General features: G+C 41.8%; 1 protein-coding gene and 1 long non-coding RNA gene across 3 annotated transcripts in view; one reads left to right on the forward strand and one right to left on the reverse strand.

Moving 5' to 3' along the window:
- Positions 1-22,347, forward strand: part of LOC121567861 (actin cytoskeleton-regulatory complex protein PAN1) — a 130,409-nt gene extending 108,062 nt beyond the window's left edge. The window contains exon 4 of one of the 2 annotated variants that reach the window (XM_045212601.1): positions 20,882-22,347. In XM_045212601.1, the coding sequence (XP_045068536.1) occupies positions 20,882-21,127 (246 nt within the window). In that variant the 3' untranslated portion in view covers positions 21,128-22,347. The remainder of the gene's footprint in view (positions 1-20,881) is intronic. The other variant, XM_045212602.1, reaches the window with a different exon arrangement.
- Positions 22,348-23,316: 969 nt separating this feature from the next.
- Positions 23,317-25,924, reverse strand: LOC121567863. Its single transcript, XR_006001175.1, has 2 exons — positions 23,624-25,924; positions 23,317-23,478 (listed from the first exon to the last, which is right to left on the reverse strand). It is a non-coding gene; the product is annotated as an uncharacterized LOC121567863 (long non-coding RNA).
- Between the last annotated feature and the right edge of the window lie 944 nt (positions 25,925-26,868).

Below are 26,868 nucleotides of genomic sequence, written 5' to 3' on the forward strand. Positions count from 1 at the left end.
TCGTCTAAAATCACCTTAGATGTTTTTCAGTTCCTTCCACCTCGTCTAAAATCACCTTAGATGTTTTTCAGTTCCTTCCAGCTCGTCTAAAATCACCTGAGATGTTTTTCAGTTCCTTCCAGCTCATCTAAAATCACCTGAGATGTTTTTCAGTTCCTTCCAGCTCGTCTAAAATCACCTTAGATGTTTTTCAGTTCCTTCCATCTCGTCTAAAATCACCTGAGATGTTTTTCAGTTCCTTCCAGCTCATCTAAAATCACCTTAGATGTTTTTCAGTTCCTTCCAGCTCGTCTAAAATCACCTTAGATGTTTTTCAGTTCCTTCCAGCTCGTCTAAAATCACCTTAGATGTTTTTCAGTTCCTTCCAGCTCGTCTAAAATCACCGGAGATGTTTTTCAGTTCCTTCCAGCTCGTCTAAAATCACCTTAGATGTTTTTCAGTTCCTTCCAGCTCGTCTAAAATCACCTTAGATGTTTTTCAGTTCCTTCCAGCTCGTCTAAAATCACCTTAGATGGTTTTCAGTTCCTTCCAGCTCGTCTAAAATCACCTTAGATGTTTTTCAGTTCCTTCCAGCTCATCTAAAATCAACTGAGATGTTTTTCAGTTCCTTCCAGCTCGTCTAAAATCACCTGATATGTTTTCCAGTTCCTTCCAGCTCGTCTAAAATCACATTAGATGTTTTTCAGTTCCTTCCAGGTCGTCTAAAATCACCTTAGATGTTTTTCAGTTCCTTCCAGCTCGTCTAAAATCACCTGAGATGTTTTTCAGTTCCTTCCAGCTCGTCTAAAATCACCTGAGATGTTTTTCAGTTCCTTCCAGCTCGTCTAAAATCACCTTAGATGTTTTTTCAGTTCCTTCCAGCTCGTCTAAAATCACCGGACATGTTTTTCAGTTCCTTCCAGCTCGTCTAAAATCACCTTAGATGTTTTTCAGTTCCTTCCAGCTCGTCTAAAATCACCTTAGATGTTTTTAGTTCCTTCCAGCTCGTCTAAAATCACCTTAGATGTTTTTCAGTTCCTTCCAGCTCGTCTAAAATCACCTTAGATGTTTTTCAGTTCCTTTCAGGTCGTCTAAAATCACCTTAGATGTTTTTCAGTTCCTTCCAGCTCGTCTAAAATCACCTGAGATGTTTTTCAGTTCCTTCCAGCTCGTCTAAAATCACCTGAGATGTTTTTCAGTTCCTTCCAGCTCGTCTAAAATCACCTTAGATGTTTTTCAGTTCCTTCCAGCTCGTCTAAAATCACCGGACATGTTTTTCAGTTAATTCTAGCTCGTCTAAAATCACCTGAGATGTTTTTCAGTTCCTTCCAGCTCGTCTAAAATCACCTTAGATGTTTTTCAGTTCCTTCCAGATCGTCTAAAATCACCTGAGATGTTTTTCAGTTCCTTCCAGCTCGTCTAAAATCACCTTAGATGTTTTTCAGTTCCTTCCAGCTCGTCTATAATCACCTTAGATGTTTTTCAGTTCCTTCCACCTCGTCTAAAATTACCTTAGATGTTTTTCAGTTCCTTCCAGCTCATCTAAAATCACCTGAGATGTTTTTCAGTTCCTTCCAGCTCGTCTAAAATCACCTTAGATGTTTTTCAGTTCCTTCCATCTCGTCTAAAATCACCTGAGATGTTTTTCAGTTCCTTCCAGCTCATCTAAAATCACCTTAGATGTTTTTCAGTTCCTTTCAGCTCATCTAAAATCACCTGAGATGTTTTTCAGTTCCTTCCAGCTCGTCTAAAATCACATTAGATGTTTTTCAGTTCCTTCCAGGTCGTCTAAAATCACCTTAGATGTTTTTCAGTTCCTTCCAGCTCGTCTAAAATCACCTTAGATGTTTTTCAGTTCCTTCCAGCTCGTCTATAATCACCTTAGATGTTTTTCAGTTCCTTCCAGCTCGTCTAAAATCACCTTAGATGTTTTTCAGTTCCTTCCAGCTCGTCTAAAATCACCTGAGATGTTTTTCAGTTCCTTCCAGCTAGTCTTAAATCACCTGAGATGTTTTTCAGTTCCTTCCAGCTCGTCTAAAATCACCTGAGATGTTTTTCAGTTCCTTCCAGCTCGTCTAAAATCACCTGAGATGTTTTTCAGTTCCTTCCAGCTCGTCTAAAATCACCGGAGATGTTTTTCAGTTCCTTCCAGCTCGTCTAAAATCACCTTAGATGTTTTTCAGTTCCTTCCAGCTCGTCTAAAATCACCTGAGATGTTTTTCAGTTCCTTCCAGCTCGTCTAAAATCACCTTTAGATGTTTTTCAGTTCCTTCCAGCTCGTCTAAAATCACCTTAGATGTTTTTCAGTTCCTTCCAGCTCGTCTAAAATCACCTTTGATGTTTTTCAGTTCCTTCCAGCTCGTCTAAAATCACCGGAGATGTTTTTCAGTTCCTTCCATCTCGTCTAAAATCACCTTAGATGTTTTTCAGTTCCTTCCAGCTCGTCTAAAATCACCTTAGATGTTTTTCAGTTCCTTCCAGCTCGTCTAAAATCACCTTAGATGTTTTTCAGTTCCTTCCAGCTCGTCTAAAATCACCTTAGATGTTTTTCAGTTCCTTCCAGCTCATCTAAAATCACCTGAGATGTTTTTCAGTTCCTTTCAGCTCGTCTAAAATCACCTGAGATGTTTTTCAGTTCCTTCCAGCTCGTCTAAAATCACATTAGATGTTTTTCAGTTCCTTCCAGGTCGTCTAAAATCACCTTAGATGTTTTTCAGTTCCTTCCAGCTCGTCTAAAATCACCTGAGATGTTTTTCAGTTCCTTCCAGCTCGTCTAAAATCACCTGAGATGTTTTTCAGTTCCTTCCAGCTCGTCTAAAATCACCTTAGATGTTTTTCAGTTCCTTCCACCTCGTCTAAAATCACCTTAGATGTTTTTCAGTTCCTTCCAGCTCGTCTAAAATCACCTGAGATGTTTTTCAGTTCCTTCCAGCTCATCTAAAATCACCTGAGATGTTTTTCAGTTCCTTCCAGCTCGTCTAAAATCACCTTAGATGTTTTTCAGTTCCTTCCATCTCGTCTAAAATCACCTGAGATGTTTTTCAGTTCCTTCCAGCTCATCTAAAATCACCTTAGATGTTTTTCAGTTCCTTCCAGCTCGTCTAAAATCACCTTAGATGTTTTTCAGTTCCTTCCAGCTCGTCTAAAATCACCTTAGATGTTTTTCAGTTCCTTCCAGCTCGTCTAAAATCACCGGAGATGTTTTTCAGTTCCTTCCAGCTCGTCTAAAATCACCTTAGATGTTTTTCAGTTCCTTCCAGCTCGTCTAAAATCACCTTAGATGTTTTTCAGTTCCTTCCAGCTCGTCTAAAATCACCTTAGATGGTTTTCAGTTCCTTCCAGCTCGTCTAAAATCACCTTAGATGTTTTTCAGTTCCTTCCAGCTCATCTAAAATCAACTGAGATGTTTTTCAGTTCCTTCCAGCTCGTCTAAAATCACCTGATATGTTTTCCAGTTCCTTCCAGCTCGTCTAAAATCACATTAGATGTTTTTCAGTTCCTTCCAGGTCGTCTAAAATCACCTTAGATGTTTTTCAGTTCCTTCCAGCTCGTCTAAAATCACCTGAGATGTTTTTCAGTTCCTTCCAGCTCGTCTAAAATCACCTGAGATGTTTTTCAGTTCCTTCCAGCTCGTCTAAAATCACCTTAGATGTTTTTCAGTTCCTTCCAGCTCGTCTAAAATCACCGGACATGTTTTTCAGTTCCTTCCAGCTCGTCTAAAATCACCTTAGATGTTTTTCAGTTCCTTCCAGCTCGTCTAAAATCACCTTAGATGTTTTTTAGTTCCTTCCAGCTCGTCTAAAATCACCTTAGATGTTTTTCAGTTCCTTCCAGCTCGTCTAAAATCACCTTAGATGTTTTTCAGTTCCTTTCAGGTCGTCTAAAATCACCTTAGATGTTTTTCAGTTCCTTCCAGCTCGTCTAAAATCACCTGAGATGTTTTTCAGTTCCTTCCAGCTCGTCTAAAATCACCTTAGATGTTTTTCAGTTCCTTCCAGCTCGTCTAAAATCACCTTAGATGTTTTTCAGTTCCTTCCAGCTCGTCTAAAATCACCGGACATGTTTTTCAGTTAATTCTAGCTCGTCTAAAATCACCTGAGATGTTTTTCAGTTCCTTCCAGCTCGTCTAAAATCACCTTAGATGTTTTTCAGTTCCTTCCAGCTCGTCTAAAATCACCTGAGATGTTTTTCAGTTCCTTCCAGCTCGTCTAAAATCACCTTAGATGTTTTTCAGTTCCTTCCAGCTCGTCTATAATCACCTTAGATGTTTTTCAGTTCCTTCCACCTCGTCTAAAATTACCTTAGATGTTTTTCAGTTCCTTCCAGCTCGTCTAAAATCACCTGAGATGTTTTTCAGTTCCTTCCAGCTCGTCTAAAATCACCTTAGATGTTTTTCAGTTCCTTCCAGCTCGTCTAAAATCACCTGAGATGTTTTTCAGTTCCTTCCAGCTCGTCTAAAATCACCTTAGATGTTTTTCAGTTCCTTTCAGCTCATCTAAAATCACCTGAGATGTTTTTCAGTTCCTTCCAGCTCGTCTAAAATCACATTAGATGTTTTTCAGTTCCTTCCAGGTCGTCTAAAATCACCTTAGATGTTTTTCAGTTCCTTCCAGCTCATCTAAAATCACCTGAGATGTTTTTTCAGTTCCTTCCAGCTCGTCTAAAATCACCTGAGATGTTTTTCAGTTCCTTCCAGCTCGTCTAAAATCACCTTAGATGTTTTTCAGTTCCTTCCACCTCGTCTAAAATCACCTTAGATGTTTTTCAGTTCCTTCCAGCTCGTCTAAAATCACCTGAGATGTTTTTCAGTTCCTTCCACCTCATTTAAAATCACCTGAGATGTTTTTCAGTTCCTTCCAGCTCGTCTAAAATCACCTTAGATGTTTTTCAGTTCCTTCCATCTTGTCTAAAATCACCTGAGATGTTTTTCAGTTCCTTCCAGCTCGTCTAAAATCACCTGAGATGTTTTTCAGTTCCTTCCAGCTCGTCTAAAATCACCTTAGATGTTTTTCAGTTCCTTCCAGCTCGTCTAAAATCACCTGAGATGTTTTTCAGTTCCTTCCAGCTCGTCTAAAATCACCTGAGATGTTTTTCAGTTCCTTCCAGCTCGTCTAAAATCACCTTAGATGTTTTTCAGTTCCTTCCAGCTCGTCTAAAATCACCGGACATGTTTTTCAGTTCCTTCCAGCTCGTCTAAAATCACCTTAGATGTTTTTCAGTTCCTTCCAGCTCGTCTAAAATCACCTTAGATGTTTTTTAGTTCCTTCCAGCTCGTCTAAAATCACCTTAGATGTTTTTCAGTTCCTTCCAGCTCGTCTAAAATCACCTTAGATGTTTTTCAGTTCCTTCCAGGTCGTCTAAAATCACCTTAGATGTTTTTCAGTTCCTTCCAGCTCGTCTAAAATCACCTGAGATGTTTTTCAGTTCCTTCCAGCTCGTCTAAAATCACCTGAGATGTTTTTCAGTTCCTTCCAGCTCGTCTAAAATCACCTTAGATGTTTTTCAGTTCCTTCCAGCTCGTCTAAAATCACCGGACATGTTTTTCAGTTAATTCCAGCTCGTCTAAAATCACCTGAGATGTTTTTCAGTTCCTTCCAGCTGGTCTAAAATCACCTTAGATGTTTTTCAGTTCCTTCCAGCTCGTCTAAAATCACCTGAGATGTTTTTCAGTTCCTTCCAGCTCGTCTAAAATCACCTTAGATGTTTTTCAGTTCCTTCCAGCTCGTCTATAATCACCTTAGATGTTTTTCAGTTCCTTCCACCTCGTCTAAAATTACCTTAGATGTTTTTCAGTTCCTTCCAGCTCATCTAAAATTACCTGAGATGTTTTTCAGTTCCTTCCAGCTCGTCTAAAATCACCTTAGATGTTTTTCAGTTCCTTCCATCTCGTCTAAAATCACCTGAGATGTTTTTCAGTTCCTTCCAGCTCATCTAAAATCACCTTAGATGTTTTTCAGTTCCTTTCAGCTCATCTAAAATCACCTGAGATGTTTTTCAGTTCCTTCCAGCTCGTCTAAAATCACATTAGATGTTTTTCAGTTCCTTCCAGGTCGTCTAAAATCACCTTAGATGTTTTTCAGTTCCTTCCAGCTCGTCTAAAATCACCTGAGATGTTTTTCAGTTCCTTCCAGCTCGTCTAAAATCACCTGAGATGTTTTTCAGTTCCTTCCAGTTCGTCTAAAATCACCTTAGATGTTTTTCAGTTCCTTCCACCTCGTCTAAAATCACCTTAGATGTTTTTCAGTTCCTTCCAGCTCGTCTAAAATCACCTGAGATGTTTTTCAGTTCCTTCCAGCTCGTCTAAAATCACCTGAGATGTTTTTCAGTTCCTTCCAGCTCGTCTAAAATCACCTTAGATGTTTTTCAGTTCCTTCCAGCTCGTCTAAAATCACCTGAGATGTTTTTCAGTTCCTTCCAGCTCATCTAAAATCACCTTAGATGTTTTTCAGTTCCTTCCAGCTCGTCTAAAATCACCTTAGATGTTTTTCAGTTCCTTCCAGCTCGTCTAAAATCACCTTAGATGTTTTTCAGTTCCTTCCAGCTCGTCTAAAATCACCTTAGATGTTTTTCAGTTCCTTCCAGCTCGTCTAAAATCACCGGAGATGTTTTTCAGTTCCTTCCAGCTCGTCTAAAATCACCTGAGATGTTTTTCAGTTCCTTCCAGCTCGTCTAAAATCACCTTAGATGTTTTTCAGTTCCTTCCAGCTCGTCTAAAATCACCTTAGATGTTTTTCAGTTCCTTCCAGCTCGTCTAAAATCACCTTAGATGTTTTTCAGTTCCTTCCAGCTCATCTAAAATCAACTGAGATGTTTTTTCAGTTCCTTCCAGCTCGTCTAAAATCACCTGATATGTTTTCCAGTTCCTTCCAGCTCGTCTAAAATCACATTAGATGTTTTTCAGTTCCTTCCAGGTCGTCTAAAATCACCTTAGATGTTTTTCAGTTCCTTCCAGCTCGTCTAAAATCACCTGAGATGTTTTTCAGTTCCTTCCAGCTCGTCTAAAATCACCTGAGATGTTTTTCAGTTCCTTCCAGCTCGTCTAAAATCACCTTAGATGTTTTTCAGTTCCTTCCAGCTCGTCTAAAATCACCGGACATGTTTTTCAGTTCCTTCCAGCTCGTCTAAAATCACCTGAGATGTTTTTCAGTTCCTTCCAGCTCGTCTAAAATCACCTTAGATGTTTTTTAGTTCCTTCCAGCTCGTCTAAAATCACCTTAGATGTTTTTCAGTTCCTTCCAGCTCGTCTAAAATCACCTTAGATGTTTTTCAGTTCCTTCCAGGTCGTCTAAAATCACCTTAGATGTTTTTCAGTTCCTTCCAGCTCGTCTAAAATCACCTGAGATGTTTTTCAGTTCCTTCCAGCTCGTCTAAAATCACCTTAGATGTTTTTCAGTTCCTTCCAGCTCGTCTAAAATCACCGGAGATGTTTTTCAGTTCCTTCCAGCTCGTCTAAAATCACCTTAGATGTTTTTCAGTTCCTTCCAGCTCGTCTAAAATCACCTTAGATGTTTTTCAGTTCCTTCCAGCTCGTCTAAAATCACCTTAGATGTTTTTCAGTTCCTTCCAGCTCGTCTAAAATCACCTGAGATGTTTTTCAGTTCCTTCCAGCTCGTCTAAAATCACCTTAGATGTTTTTCAGTTCCTTCCAGCTCGTCTATAATCACCTTAGATGTTTTTCAGTTCCTTCCAGCTCGTCTAAAATTACCTTAGATGTTTTTCAGTTCCTTCCAGCTCGTCTAAAATCACCTGAGATGTTTTTCAGTTCCTTCCAGCTCATCTAAAATCACCTGAGATGTTTTTCAGTTCCTTCCAGCTCGTCTAAAATCACCTTAGATGTTTTTCAGTTCCTTCCAGCTCGTCTAAAATCACCTGAGATGTTTTTCAGTTCCTTCCAGCTCATCTAAAATCACCTTAGATGTTTTTCAGTTCCTTCCAGCTCGTCTAAAATCAGCTTAGATGTTTTTCAGTTCCTTCCAGCTCGTCTAAAATCACCTTAGATGTTTTTCAGTTCCTTCCAGCTCATCTAAAATCACCTGAGATGTTTTTCAGTTCCTTCCAGCTCGTCTAAATTCACCTGAGATGTTTTTCAGTTCCTTCCAGCTCGTCTAAAATCACCTTAGATGTTTTTCAGTTCCTTCCAGCTCGTCTAAAATCACCTTAGATGTTTTTCAGTTCCTTCCAGCTCGTCTAAAATCACCTGAGATGTTTTTCAGTTCCTTCCAGCTCGTCTAAAATCACCTGAGATGTTTTTCAGTTCCTTCCAGATCGTCTAAAATCACCTTAGATGTTTTTCAGTTCCTTCCAGCTCGTCTAAAATCACCGGACATGTTTTTCAGTTCCTTCCAGCTCGTCTAAAATCACCTGAGATGTTTTTCAGTTCCTTCCAGCTCGTCTAAAATCACCTTAGATGTTTTTTAGTTCCTTCCAGCTCGTCTAAAATCACCTTAGATGTTTTTCAGTTCCTTCCAGCTCATCTAAAATAACCTTAGATGTTTTTAGTTCCTTCCAGCTCGTCTAAAATCACCTTAGATGTTTTTCAGTTCCTTCCAGCTCGTCTAAAATCACCTTAGATGTTTTTCAGTTCCTTCCAGCTCGTCTATAATCACCTGAGATGTTTTTCAGTTCCTTCCAGCTCATCTAAAATCACCTTAGATGTTTTTTCAGTTCCTTCCAGCTCGTCTAAAATCACCTTAGATGTTTTTCAGTTCCTTCCAGCTTGTCTAAAATCACCTTAGATGTTTTTCAGTTCCTTCCAGCTCGTCTAAAATCACCTTAGATGTTTTTCAGTTCCTTCCAGCTCGTCTAAAATCACCTTAGATGATTTTCATTTCCTTCCAGCTCATCTAAAATCACCTGAGATGTTTTTCAGTTCCTTCCAGCTCGTCTAAAATCACCTGAGATGTTTTTCAGTTCCTTCCAGCTCGTCTAAAATCACATTAGATGTTTTTCAGTTCCTTCCAGGTCGTCTAAAATCACCTTAGATGTTTTTCAGTTCCTTCCAGCTCGTCTAAAATCACCTGAGATGTTTTTCAGTTCCTTCCAGCTCGTCTAAAATCACCTGAGATGTTTTTCAGTTCCTTCCAGCTCGTCTAAAATCACCTTAGATGTTTTTCAGTTCCTTCCAGCTCGTCTAAAATCACCGGAGATGTTTTTCAGTTCCTTCCAGCTCGTCTAAAATCACCTGAGATGTTTTTCAGTTCCTTCCAGCTCGTCTAAAATCACCTTAGATGTTTTTTAGTTCCTTCCAGCTCGTCTAAAATCACCTTAGATGTTTTTCAGTTCCTTCCAGCTCGTCTAAAATCACCTGAGATGTTTTTCAGTTCCTTCCAACTCGTCTAAAATCACCTGAGATGTTTTTCAGTTCCTTCCAGCTCGTCTAAAATCACCTGAGATGTTTTTCAGTTCCTTCCAGCTCGTCTAAAATCACATTAGATGTTTTTCAGTTCCTTCCAGGTCGTCTAAAATCACCTTAGATGTTTTTCAGTTCCTTCCAGCTCGTCTAAAATCACCTGAGATGTTTTTCAGTTCCTTCCAGCTCGTCTAAAATCACCTGAGATGTTTTTCAGTTCCTTCCAGCTCGTCTAAAATCACCTTAGATGTTTTTCAGTTCCTTCCAGCTCGTCTAAAATCACCGGACATGTTTTTCAGTTCCTTCCAGCTCGTCTAAAATCACCTGAGATGTTTTTCAGTTCCTTCCAGCTCGTCTAAAATCACCTTAGATGTTTTTTAGTTCCTTCCAGCTCGTCTAAAATCACCTTAGATGTTTTTCAGTTCCTTCCAGCTCATCTAAAATCACCTTAGATGTTTTTCAGTTCCTTCCAGCTCGTCTATAATCACCTTAGATGTTTTTCATTTCCTTCCACCTCGTCTAAAATCACCTTAGATGTTTTCCAGTTCCTTCCAGCTCGTCTAAAATCACATTAGATGTTTTTCAGTTCCTTCCAGGTCGTCTAAAATCACCTTAGATGTTTTTCAGTTCCTTCCAGCTCGTCTAAAATCACCTGAGATGTTTTTCAGTTCCTTCCAGCTCGTCTAAAATCACCTTAGATGTTTTTCAGTTCCTTCCAGCTCGTCTAAAATCACCTTAGATGTTTTTCAGTTCCTTCCAGCTCGTCTAAAATCACCGGAGATGTTTTTCAGTTCCTTCCAGCTCGTCTAAAATCACCTGTGATGTTTTTCAGTTCCTTCCAGCTCGTCTAAAATCACCTTAGATGTTTTTAGTTCCTTCCAGCTCGTCTAAAATCACCTTAGATGTTTTTCAGTTCCTTCCAGCTCGTCTAAAATCACCTTAGATGTTTTTCAGTTCCTTCCAGGTCGTCTAAAATCACCTTAGATGTTTTTCAGTTCCTTCCAGCTCGTCTAAAATCACCTGAGATGTTTTTCAGTTCCTTCCAGCTCGTCTAAAATCACCTGAGATGTTTTTCAGTTCCTTCCAGCTCGTCTAAAATCACCTTAGATGTTTTTCAGTTCCTTCTAGCTCGTCTAAAATCACCGGACATGTTTTTCAGTTCCTTCCAGCTCGTCTAAAATCACCTGAGATGTTTTTCAGTTCCTTCCAGCTCGTCTAAAATCACCTTAGATGTTTTTCAGTTCCTTCCAGCTCGTCTAAAATTACCTTAGATGTTTTTCAGTTCCTTCCAGCTCGTCTAAAATCACCTTAGATGTTTTTCAGTTCCTTCCAGCTCGTCTAAAATCACCTTAGATGTTTTTCAGTTCCTTCCAGCTCATCTAAAATCACCTGAGATGTTTTTCAGTTCCTTCCAGCTCGTCTAAAATCACCTTAGATGTTTTTCAGTTCCTTCCAGCTCGTCTAAAATCACCTGAGATGTTTTTCAGTTCCTTCCAGCTCGTCTAAAATCACCTGAGATGTTTTTCAGTTCCTTCCAGCTCGTCTAAAATCACCTTAGATGTTTTTCAGTTCCTTCCAGCTCGTCTAAAATCACCTTAGATGTTTTTCAGTTCCTTCCAGCTCGTCTATAATCACCTTAGATGTTTTTCAGTTCCTTCCAGCTCGTCTAAAATCACCTTAGATGTTTTTCAGTTCCTTCCAGCTCGTCTATAATCACCTTAGATGTTTTTCAGTTCCTTCCACCTCGTCTAAAATTACCTTAGATGTTTTTCATTTCCTTCCAGCTCGTCTAAAATCACCTGAGATGTTTTTCAGTTCCTTCCAGCTCATCTAAAATCAACTGAGATGTTTTTCAGTTCCTTCCAGCTCGTCTAAAATCACCTTAGATGTTTTTCAGTTCCTTCCATCTCGTCTAAAATCACCTGAGATGTTTTTCAGTTCCTTCCAGCTCATCTAAAATCACCTTAGATGTTTTTCAGTTCCTTCCAGCTCGTCTAAAATCACCTTAGATGTTTTTCAGTTCCTTCCAGCTCGTCTAAAATCACCTTAGATGTTTTTCAGTTCCTTCCAGCTCGTCTAAAATCACCTTAGATGTTTTTCAGTTCCTTCCAGCTCGTCTAAAATCACCTTAGATGTTTTTCAGTTCCTTCCAGCTCATCTAAAATCACCTGAGATGTTTTTCAGTTCCTTCCAGCTCGTCTAAAATCACCTGAGATGTTTTTCAGTTCCTTCCAGCTCGTCTAAAATCACCTTAGATGTTTTTCAGTTCCTTCCATCTCGTCTAAAATCACCTGAGATGTTTTTCAGTTCCTCCCAGCTCATCTAAAATCACCTTAGATGTTTTTCAGTTCCTTCCAGCTCGTCTAAAATCACCTTAGATGTTTTTCAGTTCCTTCCAGCTCGTCTAAAATCACCTTAGATGTTTTTCAGTTCCTTCCAGCTCGTCTAAAATCACCTTAGATGTTTTTCAGTTCCTTCCAGCTCGTCTAAAATCACCTTAGATGTTTTTCAGTTCCTTCCAGCTCATCTAAAATCACCTGAGATGTTTTTCAGTTCCTTCCAGCTCGTCTAAAATCACCTGAGATGTTTTTCAGTTCCTTCCAGCTCGTCTAAAATCACCTGAGATGTTTTTCAGTTCCTTCCAGCTCGTCTAAAATCACCTTAGATGTTTTTCAGTTCCTTCCAGCTCGTCTAAAATCACCTTAGATGTTTTTCAGTTCCTTCCAGCTCATCTAAAATCACCTGAGATGTTTTTCAGTTCCTTCCAGCTCGTCTAAAATCACCTGAGATGTTTTTCAGTTCCTTCCAGCTCGTCTAAAATCACCTGAGATGTTTTTCAGTTCCTTCCAGCTCGTCTAAAATCACCTGAGATGTTTTTCAGTTCCTTCCAGCTCGTCTAAAATCACCTTAGATGTTTTTTAGTTCCTTCCAGCTCGTCTAAAATCACCTGAGATGTTTTTCAGTTCCTTCCAGCTCGTCTAAAATCACCTTAGATGTTTTTTAGTTCCTTCCAGCTCGTCTAAAATCACCGGACATGTTTTTCAGTTCCTTCCAGCTCGTCTAAAATCACCTGAGATGTTTTTCAGTTCCTTCCAGCTCGTCTAAAATCACCTTAGATGTTTTTCAGTTCCTTCCAGCTCGTCTAAAATTACCTGAGATGTTTTTCAGTTCCTTCCAGCTCGTCTAAAATCACCTTAGATGTTTTTTAGTTCCTTCCAGCTCGTCTAAAATCACCTTAGATGTTTTTCAGTTCCTTCCAGCTCATCTAAAATCACCTTAGATGTTTTTCAGTTCCTTCCAGCTCGTCTAAAATCACCTTAGATGTTTTTTAGTTCCTTCCAGCTCGTCTAAAATCACCTTAGATGTTTTTCAGTTCCTTCCAGCTCGTCTAAAATCACCTTAGATGTTTTTCAGTTCCTTCCAGCTCGTCTATAATCACCTTAGATGTTTTTCAGTTCCTTCCACCTCGTCTAAAATCACCTTAGATGTTTTTCAGTTCCTTCCAGCTCGTCTAAAATCACCTGAGATGTTTTTCAGTTCCTTCCAGCTCATCTAAAATCACCTTAGATGTTTTTTCAGTTCCTTCCAGCTCGTCTAAAATCACCTTAGATGTTTTTCAGTTCCTTCCAGCTCGTCTAAAATCACCGGAGATGTTTTTCAGTTCCTTCCAGCTCGTCTAAAATCACCTTAGATGTTTTTCAGTTCCTTCCAGCTCGTCTAAAATCACCTAAAATGTTTTTCAGTTCCTTCCAGCTCGTCTAAAATCACCTTAGATGTTTTTCAGTTCCTTCCATCTCGTCTAAAATCACCTGAGATGTTTTTCAGTTCCTTCCAGCTCGTCTAAAATCACATTAGATGTTTTTCAGTTCCTTCCAGGTCGTCTTAAATCACCTTAGATGTTTTTCAGTTCCTTCCAGCTCGTCTAAAATCACCTGAGATGTTTTTCAGTTCCTTCCAGCTCGTCGAAAATCACCGGACATGTTTTTCAGTTCCTTCCAGCTCGTCTAAAATCACCTTAGATGTTTTTCAGTTCCTTCCAGCTCGTCTAAAATCACCTTAGATGTTTTTTAGTTCCTTCCAGCTCGTCTAAAATCACCTTAGATGTTTTTCAGTTCCTTCCAGCTCATCTAAAATCACCTGAGATGTTTTTCAGTTCCTTCCATCTCGTCTAAAATCACCTGAGATGTTTTTCAGTTCCTTCCAGCTCGTCTAAAATCACCTTAGATGTTTTTCAGTTCCTTCCAGCTCGTCTAAAATCACCTTAGATGTTTTTCAGTTCCTTCCAGCTCGTCTAAAATCACCTGAGATGTTTTTCAGTTCCTTCCAGCTCGTCTAAAATCACCTGAGATGTTTTTCAGTTCCTTCCAGCTCGTCTAAAATCACATTAGATGTTTTTCAGTTCCTTCCAGGTCGTCTAAAATCACTTTAGATGTTTTTTAGTTCCTTCCAGCTCGTCTAAAATCACCTTAGATGTTTTTCAGTTCCTTCCAGCTCATCTAAAATCACCTTAGATGTTTTTCAGTTCCTTCCAGCTCGTCTAAAATCACCTTAGATGTTTTTCAGTTCCTTCCAGCTCATCTAAAATCACCTGAGATGTTTTTCAGTTCCTTCCAGCTCGTCTAAAATCACCTTAGATGTTTTTCAGTTCCTTCCAGCTCGTCTAAAATCACCTGAGATGTTTTTCAGTTCCTTCCAGCTCATCTAAAATCACCTGAGATGTTTTTCAGTTCCTTCCAGCTCGTCTAAAATCACATTAGATGTTTTTCAGTTCCTTCCAGGTCGTCTAAAATCACCTTAGATGTTTTTCAGTTCCTTCCAGCTCGTCTAAAATCACCTGAGATGTTTTTCAGTTCCTTCCAGCTCGTCTAAAATCACCTGAGATGTTTTTCAGTTCCTTCCAGCTCGTCTAAAATCACCTTAGATGTTTTTTAGTTCCTTCCAGCTCGTCTAAAATCACCTTAGATGTTTTTCAGTTCCTTCCAGCTCATCTAAAATCACCTTAGATGTTTTTCAGTTCCTTCCAGCTCGTCTAAAATCACCTTAGATGTTTTTCAGTTCCTTCCAGCTCATCTAAAATCACCTGAGATGTTTTTCAGTTCCTTCCAGCTCGTCTAAAATCAACTGAGATGTTTTTCAGTTCCTTCCAGCTCATCTAAAATCACCTTAGATGTTTTTCAGTTCCTTCCAGGTCGTCTAAAATCACCTTAGATGTTTTTCAGTTCCTTCCAGCTCGTCTAAAATCACCTTAGATATTTTACAGAAAGTCATAGAATTAATCACTTGACAAAGTCAAAGTTTGTTCAGGCATGTTAAGTGCTCTTCACTACTGACCTGAAAACAAATTAACTTTTAAGAAGGTCAAGTCAATGACTAGGGGATGTGTAACATGTTTTCCATGTTTCACCATTTACCACACCCTTTACCACACCCTTTACCACACCCTTTACCACACCCTTTACCACAGCCTTTACCACACCCTTTACCACAGCCTTTACCACACCCTTTACCACACCCTTTACCACACCCTTTACCACACCCTTTACCACAGCCTTTACCACACCCTTTACCACAGCCTTTACCACACCCTTTACCATAGCCTTTACCACAGCCTTTACCATAGCCTTTACCATAGCCTTTACCATAGCCTTTACCACACCCTTTACCATAGCCTTTACCACACCCTTTACCACACCCTTTACCACACCCTTTACAACACCCTTTACCATAGCCTTTACCACAGCCTTTACCACACCCTTTACCACTAACTTTACCACACCCTTTACCATAGCCTTTACCACACCCTTTACCACACCCTTTACCACAGCCTTTACCACACCCTTTACCATAGCCTTTACCACACCCTTTACCATAGCCTTTACCACACCTTTTACCATAGCCTTTACCACACCCTTTACCACACCCTTTACCACACCCTTTACCACACCCTTTACCACAGCCTTTACCACACCCTTTACCACACCCTTTACCATAGCCTTTACCACACCCTTTACCATAGCCTTTACCACACCCTTTACCACACCCTTTACCACACCCTTTACCACACCCTTTACCATAGCCTTTACCATAGCGTTTACCACACCCTTTACCACACCCTTTACCATAGCCTTTACCACATCCTTTACCACACCCTTTACCACACCCTTTACCACAGCCTTTACCACACCCTTTACCACACCCTTTACCACACCCTTTACTATAGCCTTTACCACAGCCTTTACCACAGCCTTTACCACACCCTTTACCAAAGCCTTTACCACACCCTTTACCACACCCTTTACCACACCCTTTACCACACCCTTTACCACACCCTTTACCACACCCTTTACCATAGCCTTTACCATAGCCTTTACCTCATCCTTTACCACACCCTTTACCACACCCTATACCACACCCTTTACCACACCCTTTACCACACCCTTTACCACACCCTTTACCACAGCCTTTACCATAGCCTTTACCACACCCTTTGCCACACCCTTTACCATAGCCTTTACCATAGCCTTTACCATAGCCTTTACCATAGCCTTTACCACAGCCTTTACCATAGCCTTTACCACACCCTTTACCACACCCTTTACCACACCCTTTACCACACCCTTTACCACACCCTTTGCCATAGCCTTTACCACAGCCTTTACCACACCCTTTACCACACCCTTTACCACAGCCTTTACCACACCCTTTACCACACCCTTTACCACACCCTTTACCATAGCCTTTACCACACCCTTTACCACACCCTTTACCACACCCTTTACCACACCCTTTACCATAGCCTTTACCACACCCTTTACCATAGCCTTTACCACACCTTTTACCATAGCCTTTACCACACCCTTTACCATAGCCTTTACCACACCCTTTACCATAGCCTTTACCACACCCTTTACCACACCCTTTGCCACACCCTTTACCACACCCTTTACCACACCCTTTACCACACCCTTTACCATAGCCTTTACCACACCCTTTACCACAGCCTTTACCACACCCTTTACCACACCCTTTACCACAGCCTTTACCACACCCTTTACCACAGCCTTTACCACACCCTTTACCACACCCTTTACCATAGCCTTTACCACACCCTTTACCATATCCTTTCCCATAGCTTTTACCATAGGTTGCCCCTGCCATATAATAATAGATCTGGGATCATCCTTGTCATTGACGTATAAATGCTTGGGGGCAGTTCGTAAGTTGACTTTTCATCTTTATCTTACAACCCTTTGGCATCTTTCATGTTATTTTGTTTGCAGGTTTACATACTGTTTGTGTCTGCCATTTCAATATACAGTTCTGGTCATATAAAAATATAGTGGCACCATTGAACTTTTTCAATCGAGGTAAATGTAGCTGAATTTTCTATTTTATTTTATCAGGGAGTCATACTGAGACCAAGTGTCTCCATTGTGCCTAGGTCAGGACAACTGAGTTTTGGAGAAATACGCTTATTTAAAGAGGAGTCTGTAATTAGCTCTTTTGATCTAATTTGCTCTTTTGATATTTTCGTCAAAGAAGTTCATGAATTCATCACTGCTGAAGCCATCCTCACTTGTTGAAGGCTTCTTTTTGATGTCATTAACTGTCTTTTTTTTGCTACAATATCAAACATGTGTTATTATTTTATATTCTCCTCGAATAGGATGATCGAGCAGCAGAGAGGGCTCTTCAATACTGTCTTTCCAAGCTAGTTGGAAGACTTCCAGTTTGGTGGAGCGCCATTTCCGTTCCAATTTTCTGGAAGCTGCTTCAGGGCTCGGGTATTTACTGTATACCAGAGACAATTACTGCTGTAGAGCTCATCACTCCCCCCCCCTAACTGGGAGGGGGCCAGAGACAATTACTGCTGTAGAGCTCATCACTCCCCCCCTAACTGGGAGGGTGCCAGAGACAATTGCTGCTGTAGAGCTCATCACTCCCCCCCCTAACTGGGAGGGTGCCAGAGACAATTACTGCTGTAGACCTCATCACTCCCCCTAACTGGGAGGGGGCCAGAGACAATTACTGGATGCCGACATCTTTCTAGCAGATTTACACGCTGAAGCTTTGTTGCTCTTGGTGACCTCTGACTGTTTCATCCTAACATCGTTGGTGCTGACGTTGATAACAATATCCCTATACAATCTGGACCCTTTCCTTCTAAAACTAGCCGCCAAAATTGTCGCAACCCCTATTACTAGCCTGTTCTTTCGTAATGTCTGAGATCCCCAGAGATTGGAAAGCTGCCGCGGTCATCCCCCTCTTCAAAGGGGGTGACACTCTAGATCCAAACTGTTACAGACCTATATCCATCCTGCCCTGCCTTTCGAAAGTATTTGAAAGCCAAGTCAACAAACAGATCACCGACCATTTCGAATCCCACCGTACCTTCTCCGCTATGCAATCCAGTTTCCGAGCTGGTCATGGGTGCACTTCAGCCACGCTCAAGGTCCTAAACGATATTATAACCGCGATCGATAATAGACAGTACTGTGCAGCCGTCTTCATCGACCTGGCCAAGGCTTTCGACTCTGTCAACCACCGCATTCTTATTGGCAGACTAAATAGCCTTGGTTTCTCAAATGACTGCCTCGCCTGGTTCACCAACTACTCCTCAGATAGAGTTCAATGTGTCAAATCGGAAGGCCTGTTGTCTGGACCTATGGCAGTCTCTATGGGGGTGCCACAGGGTTCAATTCTTGGGCCGACTCTTTTCTCCGTGTATATCAATGATGTCGCTCTTGCTGCTGGTGACTCTCAGATCCACCTCTACGCAGACGACACCATTTTGTATACATCTGGCCCTTCATTGGACACTGTGTTGACAAACCTCCAAACGAGCTTCAATGCCATACAACACTCCTTCAGTAGCCTCCAACTGCTCTTAAACACTAGTAAAACTAAATGCATGCTCTTCAACCGAACGCTGCTGGCACCCGCCCACCCGACTAGAATCACTACTCTCGACGGGTCTGACCTAGAGTATGTGGACAACTACAAATACCTAGGTGTCTGGTTAGACTGTAAACTCTCCTTCCAGACTCACATTAAGAATCTCCAATCCAAAGTTAAATCTAGAATCGGCTTCCTATTTCGCAACAAAGCCTCCTTCACTCATGCTGCCAAACATGCCCCTCGTAAAACTGACTATCCTACCGATCCTTGACTTCGGCGATGTCATTTACAAAATAGCCTCCAACACTCTACTCAGCAAATTGGATGTAGTCTATCACAGTGCCATCCGTTTGTCTCCAAAGCCCCATACACTACCCACCACTGTGACCTGTACGCTCTTGTTGGCTGGTCCTCACTACATGTTCGCGTGCCAAACCCACTGGCTCCAGGCCATCTATAAATCACTGCTAGGCAAATCCCTGCCTTATCTTAGCTCATTGGTCACCATAGCAGCACCCACCCGTAGTCTGCGCTCCAGCAGGTATATCTCACTGGTCATCCCCAAAGCCAACACCTCCTTTGGCCGCCATTCCTTCCAGTTCTCTGCTGCCAATGACTGGAACGAATTGCAAAAATCTCTGAAGCTGGATACTCTTATCTCCCTCACTAACTTTAAGCATCAGTTGTCAGATCACCTTACCGATCACTGCACCTGTACACAGCCCATCTGAAATTAGCCCACCCAACTACCTCATCCTTATATTGTTATTTATTTTGCTCTTTTGCACCCCAGTATCTCTATTTGCACATCATCTCTTGCACATCTAGCATTCCAGTGTTAATACTAATTGTAACTATTTTGCACTATAGCCTATTTATTGCCTTACCTCCATAACTTGCTATATTTGCACACATTGTATATATCTTTTCTGTTGTATTTTTTGACTTTATGTTTTTTTACCCCATATGTAACTCTGTGTTGTTGTTTTTATCGCACTGCTTTGCTTTATCTTGGCCAGGTCGCAGTTGTAAATGAGAACTTGTTCTCAACTGGCTTATCTGGTTAAATAAAGGTGAAATAAAAAAATAAAAATAAAATACTCTCTACACTCGCCAGTTTTAGCCTGTAGAGCTCATCACTCCCCCTAACTGGGAGGGGGCCAGAGACAATTACTGGATGCCGACATCTTTCTAGCTAATTTACACGCTGAAGCTTTGTTGCTCTTGGTGACCTCTGACTGTTTCATCCTAACATCGTTGGTGCCAACGTCGATAACAATATCCCTATACTCTCTACACTCACCAGTTTTAGCCTCAGCCAGCACCATCTTCAGATTAGCCTTTACATCGGTAGCCCTGCCCCCTGGTAAACAGTGTATGATCGCTGGATGATTCTTTTTAAGTCTAATATTGTGGATAATGGAGTCGCCAATGACTGGGTTTTCAATTTGTCAGAGCTAATAGTTGGAGGCTTCGGTGTCTCAGACCCCGTAATGGGTGGAGGAGAGACCTGAGCAGGCTCGGCCTCTGACTCCAACTCCTTGCTTAGTGGGGAAAACCGGTTGAAAGTTTCTATCGGCTGAATGAGCGACACCGGTTGAGCATGCTGAAAGCATTTCTTTCCAGAAGCCTTGAGAAAATTGTCCGGGACTGTGCGGGGGGATTTATACTACTATCTGTACTTACTGGTGGCACAGACGCTGTTTCATCCTTTCCTACACTTAAATTGTCCTTGCCTAATGATTGCATCTGAAGCCGAGCTTGCAACTCGGCTATCCTCACAATAAGGCGATAGTTCTCCTGTATATTATGAGCACAGCGACTGCAATGAGATGGCATAATATTACTTAGCTTCTTCGGCTGGAGGAGGTCTTGCAGATTCATGCCAGATAAATAGTCTGGGGGTGAAAAAGTTGAATGAAAAAAGTCAAGTGAGGACAAAACTAAGACTTCAAATGAAATCGCAAGTTGAAAAACATTGGGAAACGGTGGCACTCCAAAAAGTTTATTTAAAAAGGACAAAAAATACCTCATTTCACCTTTTTTAATTTTTTTGTCCAGACAGGCTAACGCGTTTCGGCAGTTATGCCTTCATCAGAGTATCAAGAGACGTGATGAAGCTATTGTTTTTTATGTGTGGGTACCTAGGTGATAATTACACCCTGTGGGAGGGCAGTACGCAGGGATCATAAAAACATTAGTGAAACAACAATTATTACAATATACATACAAATGCACAGATCAGCTAAATGAACTTGATAAATAGCATTTAGGTATCATCATGACATAATGTGAGACATTTTTGGTGCATTTTGTAACTATTTTTTATACCCCCAAGCATGTATTTTTCTAGGCTTTACTGTGCAATAGGAGGCAACAAAATGCACCATGTCTTTATGAATGCACATTGTTGCTATCTAAGCTAAGAAAGAGACGTGATACATGTCCTCATCTTGATTGACCCCCCGTCAATTGATGAAGAAATGTTGGTAAAACTTTAAATGCAGTGTAGCCACACTGTCAATACTGTTTGTAGAAAGCTGTTGTTACTAGTGTAATAGCAGAGTTCCAACACAGATATATAAAAAAAACATCCCATAATGTATTTGTTCTTAATTTCGCCTGTTTGTTTTCAATCTGTCTTTGTTTCCACAGAACTGTGGGAGACACGAACCACCAAACCCGGCTGAGTATGTGAGCTACCATCGCGTCTACAACAAGGAACACTGTCTCGAGTCACAACCAGCTCAGGCCTACCCCCCTCCTGTTACTTTCTTACCCCAGAACCCTTACACACATCCTCCCTCCAACAACCCCCTGTACCCCACCAGCTACCCTGCCCAAGGCCAAGGTCAGGGCGAGGCTCCCCGGCCACTCTTCCCTAAGGAGCAGTCCGTGTGAGCCCTTAAAATCATTCTATAGCTCCAGCTCTGTAAGAGCCATCATCAGAGCTGATGCAATCTGAAATACACCAAGCTACACCAAGCTTTGCTCTAAGGGTGTGTATGCTATGCCCCTGCCCCCTCACCACCTCTCTCTCTCTGTCCGTTTCTATGAGCCTGATGATGGAGTGGGTATCCCCTGCTATGATGGACGTGTCAGTAGTTTGTGGACCTTTAAAACCCTTGTGTGTTGTTGCACTGCATGTTCCACCGAGGCTGTCAGTAGGACTCCTCATCTTGTGCTGTTACTGTAGACACCACTGCCATCACACCTCACCCCCTACTGTAGGTGTGCTCTTCACCCCATACTCACACACATGAACCTAGCTGTCCTTAATGTCTTGATTGCTTCCATATCCTTGCATATGTTCATTTTTTACTTTTGCCAAGTGTCCAACTATGTACAATATACACCACTGTGTCACTCAATACTTAATTTTATTATATTTTTAACTTTTTCTCTTCCCACAGTGATAGGGACCTCCTTTCTCTTCCCACAGTGATAGGGACCTCCTTTCTCTTCCCACAGTGATAGGGACCTCCTTTCTCTTCCCACAGTGAAAGTGACCTCTTTTCTCTTCCCACAGTGATAGGGACCTATTTTCTCTTCCCACAGTGATAGTGACCTCTTGTCTCTTCCCACAGTGATAGTGACCTATTTTCTCTTCCCACAGTGATAGTGACCTCTTTTCTCTTCCTACAGTGATAGGGACCTATTTTCTCTTCCCACAGTGATAGGGACCTCCTTTCTCTTCCCACAGTGATAGGGACCTCCTTTCTCTTCCCACAGTGATAGGGACCTCTTTTTCTCTTCCCACAGTGATAGTGACCTCTTTTCTCTTCCCACAGTGATAGGGACCGCTTTTCTCTTCCCACAGTGATAGGGACCTCTGTTCTCTTCCCACAGTGATAGTGACCTATTTTCTCTTCCCACAGTAATAGTGACTTCTTGTCTCTTCCCACAGTGATAGTGACCTCTTTTCTCTTCCCACAGTGATAGTGACCTATTTTCTCTTCCTACAGTGATAGGGACCTCTTTTCTATTCCCACAGTGATAGGGACCTATTTTCTCTTCCCACGGTGATAGGGACATCTTTTCTCTTCCCACAGTGATAGTGACCTATTTTCTCTTCCCACAGTGATAGGGACCTCTTTTCTATTCCCACAGTGATAGTGACCTCTTTGTCTCTTCCCACAGTGATAGGGACCTATTTTCTCTTCCCACAGTGATAGTGACCTCTTTTCTCTTCCCACAGTGATAGGGACCTATTTTCTCTTCCCACAGTGATAGTGACCTCTTGTCACTTCCCACATTGATAGTGACCTCTTTTCTCTTCCCACAGTGATAGTGACCTATTTTCTCTTCCCACAGTGATAGTGACCTCTTTTCTCTTCCCACAGTGATAGTGACCTCTTTGCTCTTCCCACAGTGATAGTGACCTATTTTCTCTTCCCACAGTGATAGGGACCTCCTTTCTCTTCCCACAGTGATAGTGACCTATTTTCTCTTCCCACAGTGATAGGGACCTCCTTTCTCTTCCCACAGTGATAGTGACCTCTTGTCTCTTCTAACAGTGATAGGGACCTCTTTTCTCTTCCCACAGTGATAGTGACCTCTTTTCTCTTCCCACAGTGATAGGGACCTCTTTTCTCTTCCCACAGTGATAGGGACCTCTTTTCTCTTCCCACAGTGATAGGGATCTCTTGTCTCTTCCCACAGTGAGAGTGACCTCTTGTCTCTTCCCACAGTGATAGTGACCTATTTTCTCTTCCCACAGTGATAGTGACCTCTTTTCTCTTCCTACAGTGATAGGGACCTATTTTCTCTTCCCACAGTGATAGGGACCTCCTTTCTCTTCCCACAGTGATAGGGACCTCCTTTCTCTTCCCACAGTGATAGGGACCTCTTTTCTCTTCCCACAGTGATAGTGACCTCTTTTCTCTTCCCACAGTGATAGGGACCGCTTTTCTCTTCCCACAGTGATAGGGACCTCTGTTCTCTTCCCACAGTGATAGTGACCTATTTTCTCTTCCCACAGTAATAGTGACCTCTTGTCTCTTCCCACAGTGATAGTGACCTCTTTTCTCTTCCCACAGTGATAGTGACCTATTTTCTCTTCCTACAGTGATAGGGACCTCTTTTCTATTCCCACAGTGATAGGGACCTATTTTCTCTTCCCACGGTGATAGGGACATCTTTTCTCTTCCCACAGTGATAGTGACCTATTTTCTCTTCCCACAGTGATAGGGACCTCTTTTCTATTCCCACAGTGATAGTGACCTCTTGTCTCTTCCCACAGTGATAGGGACCTATTTTCTCTTCCCACAGTGATAGTGACCTCTTTTCTCTTCCCACAGTGATAGGGACCTATTTTCTCTTCCCACAGTGATAGTGACCTCTTGTCACTTCCCACATTGATAGTGACCTCTTTTCTCTTCCCACAGTGATAGTGACCTATTTTCTCTTCCCACAGTGATAGTGACCTCTTTTCTCTTCCCACAGTGATAGTGACCTCTTTGCTCTTCCCACAGTGATAGTGACCTATTTTCTCTTCCCACAGTGATAGGGACCTCCTTTCTCTTCCCACAGTGATAGTGACCTATTTTCTCTTCCCACAGTGATAGGGACCTCCTTTCTCTTCCCACAGTGATAGTGACCTCTTGTCTCTTCTAACAGTGATAGGGACCTCTTTTCTCTTCCCACAGTGATAGTGACCTCTTTTCTCTTCCCACAGTGATAGGGACCTCTTTTCTCTTCCCACAGTGATAGGGACCTCTTTTCTCTTCCCACAGTGATAGGGATCTCTTGTCTCTTCCCACAGTGAGAGTGACCTCTTGTCTCTTCCCACAGTGATAGGGACCTATTTTCTCTTTCCACAGTGATAGGGACCTATTTTCTCTTGATTGGTATACACTTTTGTATGTATGGCTTTTTGTTTTATGTTTGTTAATAATCATTTGCTTGCTTCTTTATAACTACTTACATATATGTGTGATTGCGTGTGTGATGGTGAAAATACATGACATTTTATTTCTGTCATTATTGGTTTTAATAATACATATTGACTATCCCTCTAATGATAGTGAATTACAAGATATCAATGGGATAATTGGCAGTTTGTCCTGGATCCCTCCTCACAAAAATATCTACAATTAGGACTGATTTGGTTATTTTGGATTACTAACAGTGAATGTTGTCACCACCATAGTATATAACTTCAAGCTAAGGGCTCTAAATCCAATCGAAGTACTGTTTTAAGATTTTAGAAAATCGTGTCTTTTTAAATCATGTATTTTATTTTTGAAACAAATATATTTGCTCCATACATTTGTTTTCTTCTTCTAATAATTGACTGGTAGTTGATGATGGTATGATGCCAAAGACAGAGCTTACCATACAGTTAATGACATCATACCATACAGTTAATGACATCATACCACAGTTAATAACATCATACCATACAGTTAATGACATCATACCATACAGTTAATTACGTTATACGATACAGTTAATGACATCGTACCATACAGTTAATTACATTATACCATTATACCATACAGTTAATGACATCATACCATACAGTTAATGTTCATTTGTTTTCACGACAACATTTACATTCGGCATCCATTTTGTCTGCTGGGAAGTTAATGGTGAAACTTTCCCAGTTTACATCCCAATGATGACTTGCCATTTACTCTCCATATCTGTATGTGAAATAGCTCCACTCAGAGGTCTATTGAGGTCCATAATGCTTTGTGGCGTATAACATAAGTTAAAGGGATCACACGGTAGGAAGGGAAGGACTTCCTCAGACTTGAAGGTCCAATACACCAATATGACAATCACACACCAACCAGGGCAGTCCTCAACAAATGTGAAGAGCAAACAGCCTCACAAAATGTATTTCTTGATGATGCATTTTAGAAATGTGATTTTGTTCAGATGTTTTGATCACAGCTAGAGGGTGGCCAGGATCCTTTCTCCAGGACAACCCACACCTTTCTATGTCTTATTTACACATTTCTGAACATGGTTTTTAGAATTATATTGCTATAAAGAGTTTCAAATCAAACTATCTAACATTCATCTTGCAGAGAATAGAATATGCTATTGTATTTTTTTAGAGAATGAACAGTAATATACTAATAGTACTCCAGTTATTTTACGTAGAACCAGGCTACACTGTGACGGTGTTGATTTCAGACCAAGCTAATGTGTTTGAACTGAGAGCCAGTTAGAAGCTATTACCCCCGAAACACCACTGTCACACAAACACAACTGTATTTGCATAAACTGAAAGTTCACAGTGTTTTACCATGTCAGATGTATCACAGTGTTTTGCCATGTCAGATGTATATTCTGGAACAAAAAAATAAATAAAGAAATTGTGTTTGTGCTCAATAAAAAATATAAAAATAAAAATTACCCTAGAGGTTTTTGAACGTAATACAATTTAACTTTTGAACATTGGTTCTTGGGATAGAGTAAAACTTTGTGTGAGACTTTCTCCCGTGTCACCTTGTTGTCTTGCAATGGTTCTATATGTGTGCTAGTATTTCATTAGGTGTGCCAGTGGTTTCAGGTTGGTCTGAAGTTGCTGATGACGTGTGTTATTGCTGTAAAGTACCCGCTGTATGGAAACACATCCTACTCATGTAACGCGATTACTATCGCTGATTTCCTTCCTCCACCTCCTCCTCCTTCTCTTCCTCCACCTCCTCCTCCACCTCCACATCTTCCTCCTCCTCCACATCCTCCTCCTCCTCGTCCTCCACCTCCTCCTCCACATCTTCCTCCTCCTCCACATCCTCCTCCTCCACATCCTCCTCCTCCTCCACATCCTCCTCCTCCTCCACATCCTCCTCCACCTCCACATCCTCCTCCACCTCCACATCTTCCTCCTCCACCACATCCTCCTCCACATCCTCCTCCTCCACCACATCCTCCTCCTCCACCACATCCTCCTCCACATCCTCCTCCTCCACCACATCCTCCTCCACATCCTCCTCCTCCTCCACATCCTCCTCCACCACATCCTCCTCCTCCACATCCTCCTCCTCCTCCACATCCTCCTCCTCCTCCACATCCTCCTCCACCTCCACATCTTCCTCCTCCACCACATCCTCCTCCACATCCTCCTCCTCCACCACATCCTCCTCCACATCCTCCTCCTCCACCACATCCTCCTCCTCCACATCTTCCTCCTCCTCCTCCACATCCTCCTCCTCCACCACATCCTCCTCCACATCCTCCTCCTCCTCCACATCCTCCTCCTCCACATCCTCCTCCTCCTCAACATCCTCCTCCACCACATCCTCCTCCTCCACATCCTCCTCCTCCTCCACATCCTCCTCCTCCACCACATCCTCCTCCACATCCTCCTCCTCCTCCACATCCTCCTCCTCCTCCACATCCTCCTCCTCCTCCACATCCTCCTCCTCCTCCACATCCTCTTCCACATCCTCCTCCTCCACCACATCCTCCTCCTCCACATCCTCCTCCTCCTCCACATCCTCCTCCTCCTCCACATCCTCCTCCACCTCCACATCTTCCTCCTCCACCACATCCTCCTCCACATCCTCCTCCTCCACCACATCCTCCTCCACATCCTCCTCCTCCACCACATCCTCCTCCTCCACATCCTCCTCCTCCTCCTCCACATCCTCCTCCTCCACCACATCCTCCTCCACATCCTCCTC

The sequence above is a fragment of the Coregonus clupeaformis genome, unplaced genomic scaffold (genome assembly GCF_020615455.1).
Source record: "Coregonus clupeaformis isolate EN_2021a unplaced genomic scaffold, ASM2061545v1 scaf0029, whole genome shotgun sequence".
NCBI classification, from domain to species: domain Eukaryota; kingdom Metazoa; phylum Chordata; class Actinopteri; order Salmoniformes; family Salmonidae; genus Coregonus; species Coregonus clupeaformis.